Source organism: Hydra viridissima, unplaced genomic scaffold, assembly GCF_058129835.1.
Source record: "Hydra viridissima isolate aposymbiotic clone 2 unplaced genomic scaffold, HvirCarnegie_v1 scaffold_10, whole genome shotgun sequence".
Taxonomy (NCBI): Eukaryota; Metazoa; Cnidaria; class Hydrozoa; order Anthoathecata; family Hydridae; genus Hydra; species Hydra viridissima.
In genome coordinates, this window is record NW_028324309.1 from 3117562 (window position 1) to 3128006 (window position 10445).

General features: G+C 29.9%; 1 protein-coding gene across 3 annotated transcripts; it reads left to right on the plus strand.

Moving 5' to 3' along the window:
- The first annotated feature begins 226 nt into the window (after positions 1–226).
- On the plus strand, positions 227–10183 carry LOC149882638 (uncharacterized). Of its 3 annotated transcripts, none has more exons than XR_016456466.1 (3): positions 227–462; positions 809–1222; positions 10104–10183. XR_016456466.1 is itself a non-coding variant. In XM_090100693.1 (3 exons), the coding sequence occupies exons 2-3, from the start codon at positions 1141–1143 to the stop codon at positions 4332–4334; spliced, it is 645 nt and encodes a 214-aa protein (XP_089956819.1). In that variant the 5' UTR covers positions 227–462; positions 809–1140; the 3' UTR covers positions 4335–5545. The 3 variants fall into 3 exon arrangements, 1 of the variants encoding a protein (XP_089956819.1); XR_016456465.1 differs by lacking the exon at positions 10104–10183 and adding an exon at positions 1343–1621; XM_090100693.1 differs by lacking the exon at positions 10104–10183 and adding an exon at positions 3772–5545.
- Positions 10184–10445: the final 262 nt, after the last annotated feature.

The window sequence follows — 10445 nt, forward strand, 5'->3', positions numbered from 1 at the left end:
AAAAGGCTTTGAAAGAAAAAATATTTATTCCCATGGTTATATATTTCCACAAAGTCTTTTCGAAAAATAAAGAAATTTATTAAAAAGAGCATTCATAAATAACACTTTCAATCCAAAGCACTTTCCTGATTTTGTTTCTCATTCCTAACTCATAGAACTCGACAATGTGACGATGGATTAATTCATTACGGACAAATAATTCATTACGAAAATATTTAATAGTTTGGTGATTTTCTTTATATCTGCAGGTAATACTTTTCATATGAAGTTTTAATTTTGCCATTGGAATATCATTAACACATTCACTTTTTGATTGACTTACAACTATAGGCACCCGCAAGCAATGCGTCAAGGAAGTAAGCGAGGGATAAAGTGGAAGCACTAATTAAGCAGTATACTCATAGAAGTTTGAGCTTGACACGTAAAAGCATAGTAGCTTTTATATAAAGAAATAACATCCAGGTATTGACCATTATTTTTCTCTATACATAAGTAAATAACTTCCGTAAAAGAAAATTAACCTCCTATAAGTTAAAATTATGTAAGAAAACTTAATAATTCTAAAAATCTCAATGTAGAGATCCCGATGTTATTAATTCTTACAGAACAGTTAAAAATGAATTAGCATACTAATCATACATAACGTATGAAAGCGTTCTTTTAAACCTTGACAGCTACAAAATGAAAAAACTTTATTTTTTTTGTTGGGTAAAGTAAAATTTAAATATACAAAAAAGATTTTTATCAAAAAAATGTGACATTTCATTCTTTGTTTATTGAGACACACAATTTATTTGAATCTATTTAGAACTCCTTAAAGAGAGAGAGATACAGAAGATCTTAGAAGAAATCCAGAGAAAAAAGATCTTGGAAAAATTTGAACTAAAATTAAGAAAAAAAGAGATGTTTTGCCCGTAATAAAAAGTGTTAACATTAGAGATTTATGTTCAACTGAACGAAGATTTTACATTTGGTATTAGATTTTTATCCTCAACATTTTAGAAAAGCGAGCATAGTTTCAAGCATAAAGCTATGCTTTACTTCCTATATTACTATGGATAAAAAAAGTTATGGATTTAAGAAAATTAGTCATCTTATGAAGGTTTATGAATCTTTTCATTCGAAAACATTTTGTTTGTAATGCAGCCGCCACAAGATTATAATCAAAATCTTTTCAAAATCCGATCATCTAATCACAAAGGGCAACGTTTAATTTTCAAAGGTAATTTTAAGTATGAAAATAAAATTTCTTTTAGATAAAAAATTATTTTTTAATATCAATAGTAAAGATTTTATCAAATTCATAAATCTGCAATATTTAAGTTGCAATTCTTTGATTTAGTACTAACACATAAATGTTACTGAATTTGAATTGGAACTGTACTTCGGCAAAAAACATTCTTGAGAATGTAAAAGATGTTATTCTGTGTTGGATATAATCCAAGCAAGTAAAATAAGAACTAGAGAGCAAATTTTTTTTTTTGCTTTAAATTTTAAAACAATTCAAGTTAAAATGCGAATGTATAAACAAATGGATTTTTCGCTGTCTGCAATAAAAGTCAGCAAAATCTCGAAAGTATTTTACGAGTATTTCAAGCAATTTAGTGAATATAGAATAGTTATATTAATTATTTCAAAAGGGATAGTATTTCAGTTTTTGAAAAATAATGGTTTTTTAACTTGTGTTACAAAAAATGTTTACGTTTTAAACCTGTCGTGTTTAAATTTTGGTTCATTATAATACTTCTATTTTCGGAATCTGAGAACAATTTCTACGTATGTTTATGCCATTTTAAGCTAAATGATATTTGCAAACGGAATTGATAATTATACAACAAAGATGCCATTTATAACTCCACAGATCCTTCTTATAGTTTTTCGAAATCGCACGTATAGTTTTTTTAACAAACGAAAATGTTCTTTTTTACAGAGATTTCAGTAGTATCGAAATATGTTAAGGCACTTTGTCAACAAAATCCAGATTAAATAGGATAATAACAATCTTTTCGGAACTAATTATCTGATGTGTTTCAAAAAAAACATAAAAAATAATTTCATCACATTAGTAAGATGTTTTCGCTGAAATCTCATTATAATTTGGTTACTTTCCTGCATACTTTGCAAAAAAAAGGATACTTTTCTTTTTACTTCCTTTTTAAGTGCCAACTACTTTAAAGTAAAAGTTTATTGAATGTTTTGATAGTTCAAGAAAGATCAGAACTCATGTTAACAATTACACAATTAAATAAATCCCATAAACAGTCTTCATAACAATAAAAAAACTTATTATATATTTAAATTATTAGCACATTACTTATGCAACCATAATATCTATATCATTATATTACTTATTACTATACAGGTCAAATGAAATCTAAGCAAGTTTTTTTTTAATCACTATCCAATCCCACCTCTCTCCATTAAAAGCATTTGGGATAAAGTCATATCCTAAAGAAAATCTTTTAAGGCATGAAAGTTCATGCTTTGTGCAATACAAAAATGAAAATATTGGAATCTAGTAATTGCGTCCACACAAGAAAAATGCATTTAAAAATCATTTTCCCAAGGAAAACAATGCGGTGTTAAATTTATTAAATGTTAGAGTATTCAAATAAAAAAAAATGTTAATTTTGGTCTCAAGTGCACAATTGTTTTTTCAGGTAGTAAGGGCGTAAAAGCCATAATTTAAAATTTCAGAAAATAAAATAATTTAAAAACTTTAGTTATTTGCAAGATTGGAAAACGGTTGACCAGTTCTTTAAAATGCTTAACCATGTTAAGTCATATGAGGAGAATAGGAGAAGTGTTTGTTTTTGATGCATGAAAAAGGCCACACGCCATTTGACTGATTTTCAAAAAGAAAGAGCAAGAGAAATCTTACAAAATCTTACAAAATCAACTTGAAGTTTGATGGTTCTAGAGTCCCTATTGGATTCTTTGATGCATGTAGGAAGTCAATAGAGAGGTGTGCCAACGGCGAAAAAATAAATATTCCACAGCTTTATGAATTTATGTCCATTTCTCCAACAGTTTTTACAAGGGCATCTACTATTTGTAAGTGTCTGATTTGCAAGATTGCCAGAATCAAATGAGATCAGGCTAACCTTCTTTTTCAAAACTCAACTGGGATAACTTCTCCACCTAAGCTAAACTCAGAAAAAAGGTGCTCTTCTTGTTTTTCTTCGCTACAAAAAGGCTTCCCTCATCTTTGTACACCGGCTACACTTCGAAAAAACGTTGCAGAAGTTGCAAAAAAAGACAAAATTGCCTCAGAAAGAACTGCATCTGCATAGATTTCTTCTTCTTCAATATCTCCAGAGGGAACAATTCGACATCAGCAAGCTCATGGCAGAAAGCTACCAATTTTGCCTGGTATTAACTTTTATATTCTAAAAGTTTTGAAACACTTTATAATAAATTAGAAAGAAATGTCCATTGCAAGTTAAATTTAAAGCGTACAATATGCAATTATAAGACCCAAAATGTTAATGAAATTTTGATAATTGAAACAGTGATCACAGATTTTGACAAATATAATTGATAATGAGTAATTTATCATAGATTCTCTTTTTAATCTTTACATTGTTAACACTTTCCCATAAACTATTTCCTTTGCACAATTCATTAGAGGCAAGAAAAAGCTGGAAGAATGTGGGAAGTTTATTGGTTTAAAGAATTAGATTTTAATTTATTCATTTTCGATGCATTTAATAATATTGATGAAAAAGAATTTTTCTCTGAAATTCAAACATTCCTTTTCTAATATTGCAGGATCATCAAAGTCACTTAGAATGTCACAGTTCTTCTCTTGTCTCAGACCTTCAGACTTGGTTCATGTGAAACTCAAGACTGGTCTTTCAAATACCGGAGTGAAAAAAGTAACAAGCACGTTGAATAAAGTCTCACCTAACAGGATTGTCGAAGAGAACTTTAAAACCAAATTAAACTTTCTTAGCCAGCAACTATCTGAACACCTTTTTGTTAGCAATGTTTCACTTTCCAGTTGTCCTGACTCATTCAGTAAAATTATGGTTCACTGCAACTGCATGAAAGATTTGGTTTCAAAATTTATGCAAAGCATGACGATAACTGAAGGCTTCTTTGTGAAAGTTGGAATTGATGGAGGTGGAGCCTTTTTGAAGGTGTATCTTGGTGTCATTGACATTCAATCAGGCAGTGTTGAGGCTTTCCAACCATCCAAATGGCTTCTGACTCGCAATAGCTCAAAAGACACAGGAGTCAAAGAACAGCCTATTACTGCGGTCAGTGAAGATCTTTCAGAAACATTAAAAAGTCAAGTTTATTCTAGAATTGATCCAAGCAACCACTGTTGAGTTGTTTTGTCATGTGATCTTAAGCTTACTTATGTGGATTGCAATCTCTCTCCAGCTGCCACCCATGCATTTGGTGCAATTCGAACTCAAAACGCCCCCACCTCTTTGGTTCACCTAGAACCTTTGGATTATTGCAGACAACCTATGAGGATTTTTCCATGCTGGAACAATAAAAAACGAGCCGAAGGCTTTGATAATATAGTCAATCAGCCGCTCATTAAGTTACCAGATGATAGTCTAGCTTTGGATTTAATTCCATCTATTGAGCTTTATCTTCTGCTTAGAGTTGTGAACAACATTATGAAACATCTTCAAATTTGCTGGCCTGCAGTTACTCAGTGCCTTTCAGACATGCACATTCTCATGCAGCCATACCATGGTGGGTACTTTTCTAGACTAGAATGCCAAAAAGTTTTGAAAAACTAAGACTTCTTACCTCAACTAGCAGAGAAATTTGCAGCTTTTTGTGACATTAGATTGATTGATTTGTTGAAAAATTCAACTTTGTTGTTGAAGCATGCTTTGAAAACCATCTAGATGCGCAATATGAGTTAAAAATTCAGCAGTTCAAAGATAGTTATCTAAGTCTTGAGTTACTTGCTACACCAAAAGTGCATTCTGTCTTTTTCCTTGTGAACCTGTTCATCAAGAAAAAAATTTTTCACAGGGAATGTTTAGTGAACAAGCCACAAAAGCTCTACATTACCTTTTTCAACAAAATTAGCAAATGTATAAGCGCTTACAAGACCATCCTTAATATGCAATGAACTTAAAGAACTGCATCGTTGACTACAACAGTAAATTGTACACTTCACGTAAATTTTCGAAGTTGTGGCACAACTTTAAAAATTTACGTAAAACTACAAAACTACAAAAATTTCTCCCATAAACTTGGTTTTCCGTATCTCAAAACTGAAACTGTTAAACATTAATTTTTTGTAACAAAAAGTAAGCTGGTTATGAATATGATATTTAACTCCTACCACGTTTCTTTTCTGAATAATGCACTAAAAGTGTAAAAAAATTGTACTCATTTTGGCCAAATACAATTTTTAGGTACATCTCATTTTGTAAAAGTTTTCAAAATTTTAACTTTATTCTCCTCTTATTTTTTTACCTTCTAAAGTTTTTATAATAACACAGTTTGAATCAAACCTGTTTTGAAGTTCAGAAACCAGGGCTATGCAATTCATTCTTGCAATTTTTGGTCCTTGATTTAATGCAGTTTTTTAAGAACTTTTTACTAATATGTTTTATTTTTCTATTCTTATTCTCATTGTTTTGAAACATTTTCTTACTTTTTCATGAATTTATATGAAAATTTCATGTGTCAACTACTTAAATTCCACATTGTATGATAACTTCTTACGATTAATTAAGTTAAAGAGAAATAAACTGTAAAGCTATTTTTTTTTTGCGGACGCTTTAACTAGATTTCAATATTTTCATTTTTGTAATGCCCAAGGTATGTACTTTCAAACCTCGAAAGATTTTCTTTAGCACATGACTTCATCCCAAATGTTTTTAATAAAGAGGAGTGATTCGATAATGAAGAAGACTTTAAATTGAAATTAAAAACTCATTGGTTAATTGTAACTAAAAAGCCTGGTTGTGCTATTTATATCTTGAAAAAATATCCTGTCTGTAAATTTAAAAATTTTGAACTTTGTTTTGGTGTTTTCATGCAACTTTAATCTTTGTAACGAAGTGATTCAGTAGTTTAAAGTAATAAATACAATGAATGGTTGACGTATTATTTAATGATTTACTCGTCTTATTTACATAAATACAGGTTTTTAGAATGAATCAATGCTTTATAAATTGGACTTTAAGTTCTTTAGAAACTAGCCGCACGTTTATTTAATCCGATAAGGAGTGGAAAAGAACTTAAAGCTTCTCAAATAACGTTCTATTATCATTACAAATAAATTAGAACGCCAAAAAGATAAAAAAACTTCCTGTTTTCAAGTTTTTGAGTTTTAAGAATGACATTTGCAATCAGTAAGACTATATCCGTCATAAAGTTTGTTAATCTGAGAACTGGTATGTAATTATGTATCTTTGTTTTATGTATTAATAAAAATATCAAATAAACGCCTAAAATCCCACAGCTATACCAACACTTATGGGGTGTTGGAGTTGTTACTATAGAAACTCAAACATCTTGAACTTTTATGACAAAAATGGCAAAAAAATGGACATCCGCACTAATTCCCTGATAATCTTTGCTTTTTGTTTTTATGGGAATGATGTATGTTCAGTTTATCGTTCAAAATAAAAATAAAAACTGGTGATATAAAATTCGCACTTAGGTAGACAAAAGGTTCTTGGTATAGATTTTAGATTGAATACTTCTTAACAACTGCATGTTTTAGAAAACCTCATACTCAAATTGATTTTTCCTTCTTCTGTTGAATTTTAAGTTCTTTAAAGATTTTGGACGAAAATCAATGTGCACAAGATTTTTAACGGTTTAAAAGCAAATATCATTATTACTGCTGCAACAATAAAGAATGTTTAGAAACAAATTCTCTCTGAATAATAATTTTAAAATACTTTTGAAAAGCAACTTTCATGTGTCACCGACACCGATATGTTAAAGTATAAATGTTAGCGCTTTTTTTTTTCATTCAAAAAACTCTTTCGCGGTGGTATTTTCGGAATATTATCTGCTCTGTACTTCTTCACCTTTTAGATAAAGATGGCAAAGTAAAGAGCAATTAATTCCTATTTTTTAGAATATTTCGGTCTACAAAATGTAATTGATATTTAGGAAACTTTGTTTTATATTGAAAAGTTGGAAAAGTCAAAAGTTTCGTATTTAATCTTTATAATATTTTTACAAATGAGTTTTATGCTAAAAAATCTGGTTACATTTTGGATCCACAATTTACCTGATGAGATTAGCCATAGATCTGATTTGGTTTTCCACATGAGACCTAGTTTTTTTTCACTAATTTTTAGATTTATTTTTGCTTTATTTGTTTCAATCTGCGGTTCTTTAAATATAAGTTGGTGTTCTTATTTCTTATTTAAAGTCAAATGAGATGTATGCGGTTTTGAATGTCGCTTTAAAATGTTGTGCATTAAATTTTATGAAGCCCTCACATATAACTTTAAACATTCAAAGCTAAATACTCAGTTTATAGCAACATCGTTTTCACCTATATTTCACGCTCGTCTAGGGGTGGTAAATTAATCGGTATTTTGAGTTAATCGATTAATTTTAGCTAAATTAATGGATTAATCGATTAATTTTCGATTAACTTTTAAAAATGAATTTATACGAGTTACAAAAAGTATGTCGCTACTCATAAAGATTTCATTTGTCTTTTTTTTGTCAGATATGACCTTAAAAAACAACAGTTATTAATAGTATCATCATTTAAACTAGTTCGTAACTTAGTAATAAACAAACCAGCAGCGCTTAAACTTCTTTCTGCTTCTATAGAAGATGTGGGAAGACTTCGCATGGCGTTGTAAATCTTTTCTAATGAGCATGGTCTTTTTCGAGTGCTTTCTTGTACTGCCATTTCACATTTAATACAACTTAAAATTTCTTGAGGGGATGAATTACAAGTTAGTTCTTTAGCTCTTCCAATAGATGAAGTTGTAGGTGTTAGAATTTCAGCTAGCTCTTCAGCTTTATCTTTTTTTCTCATTGGTTCCATATTAAAAGTGGATGTAAACTCAGATGCTACTTCTAATTCAGTATTCCTTTGGTTATCCTCATGTAGAAATAAGCGTACATACATTTCTCTTGCTGTTTTAGCAATTTCATTTTTGTTTGGGTACTTTAAAAGATTACCTGGTTATTCTGAATCTAACTTATTGTCACCCGGATTTTCTTAATAGCAAAGTAAACCAACAGTATTACATTTTCTTCTTTCATTAATTCTCTCAGAAACAACAGTAAATAAATTTTGACCTATATTAGTATATTGCTCTTTAAGATTTTGTAGAAAAAGCAAAATAAATTTTTCAGATTTTATCAGATTACAGTCTCCATTTCCCAATGCTATAACACTTAGCTCTACAATATGAAGAGCCTGAACAATATTAGAGGTCTGCTTTACTTCTTCTTCTTTTAAAATCAAATTAGTTCTGGTTATGTCCACAAGAGCTTTTCCAATATCACTTTTTAGTTCCAAGAATTGTTTTAACATGGTGATTAGAGAATTCTGTTTTGTTTTGATATCCAGAATAGGATATCAAAACAAAACAGAATTCTCTAATCACCATGTTAAAACAATTTTCCTAAACCAGCTTTAGAAATGATTCGAAGAATATTTTTAAGTGGTGATTTTCTAAACATCTTGACTGTTTTACGAACCTTTGATATAAGAATACCATAGTCCTCATTTAACTGGGTTCCCTCATCAACAAAACTATTATTTTCTTCATTCCAGCACTCTTCATTTTCATTATCATCATCAGGATCAGATTCAGCTTTTTCATTTTCATCAACCTCATCATTGATTAGTTCTTCTTGAGTTGTTTCCTTCGCTGAACTTTCGTTTTTATAAGTAGTATCACATACTGCAAGATGAATCCCATGGCAATCGCAAAGTTCGTGAATAATCTCCATTTCTAGTCCCATTTTCTTTATAACTGAGGCACCATCAGTGACACATCCGAAGATATCAATGTTCAAATTCAATCCGAATTCTTTCACTTTTTTAGTAGCAATAATAACTGCTCTTTCTGAAGGCAATGAACCACTTATTCTAATCATTCCAAAACCATAATGATTGTCTGAGCAATGTACATTAAGAGACAAGTATCTTTAGATCCACCTGAACTCCACTCATCAAGAGAAATTGAAAATCTTTCTCCGCTTAATTTTTTTTTGCTGAAGCTCTTGAGTAACTTTTAACTTCATTGAATCTGCATAGTTCATAACAATAGCCTTTATACCATGTCGATCTTCAGAGATTTTTAGTTCTTGAACTTTCCAGCCATTTTAATATCTTTACTATTGGCCAAAGTTGCAAAAGAAATACGATCTACAGCTGTTAAACGAACTTATACCTCTTCAGCTTTGTTACCTATTTTATTAAAGTAGGCAGCAGAACTTGGCAGGAGAGTTTTTAACGTTTTTGAAACAACTTTAGTTGGCAAAATTTTATGTTTGTGCTCTAAATGATACAAGACAATTGAAGTTGATGAATGCAATTTAAGTTCAACTCAACAATGTTTCCACTGGAATATTGAATTGTCTTTATTTTCTGATAAAAAATGCTTTCAAACCTCAGAACGAATTTTTTTAGACATCGTAAATGGCGACCAGGCTATACGTACTACCGCACTGAAAATTCTATACAAGCTCTCTAATTCGAATTATGCGGGGAAAAGTTCGAATTAGAGAGATTTTCGAATTATAGAATGTTGACTCTTCTTAAGCGCATTTCACGGTGATTTAACATTTAATCGCATTACGGAGGTTTTCGAATTATGGAGACTCGAATTAGAGAGATAGTACTGTACATTATTTGTTTAGGTTTCACAGCGGTACGAGATAACATTTTTTTTGTCAAAAAACGGGAAGTTTTTTTGATTTTTAAAACGGCTTTAAAAATTAACACGTTGAATATGATTTTTATTCGATTATTCGTTTAATTTCAATTATTTGTTTTGTTATATTTTATTCATTATTTTTTTACATTCCATTTATTATGTATTCATTTTATTTGTTTATCGTTTTTTAATTATTATTACTCTCGGGTATTTACTCAAAAGTATATAAATAGTTTTATTAATTGTTTGTAGGTCTAATCTACATTCTGATTTATGCTAAGATATATATGCAGAATGAGGTAACACAATTGTAAAATGTTATTGATATCACAGCCTTATTTCCCAGTTGAAGTATCAGAATATGTAGTATCAGAATAATTTATAGATTTATAATGAAACTTTGAAATTTGTTGTATAGATAAAATAAAATTCTTTGCACTGCAGTAATTGAATTAACAGTTGACTTTCATTATTTAAGAATATTCTCATTATTACTAAATTACGTAGCTTAGAGTCAGTGCCAAACTGAATTCTTGTAGTGGAAGAAATGTTTATCTTGTTTATTTCACTTCATACTTATTTTCAAGACAAAAA

Excerpts from the sequence above, each read along its gene's own strand:
- LOC149882638 (XM_090100693.1), top strand. The coding sequence starts at position 1,141 with ATGCAGCCGCCACAAGATTATAATCAAAATCTTTTCAAAATCCGATCA. Across the intron at positions 1,223-3,771 it reads GCAACGTTTAATTTTCAAAG|GATCATCAAAGTCACTTAGA; the intron begins GTAATTTTAAGT and ends CTAATATTGCAG.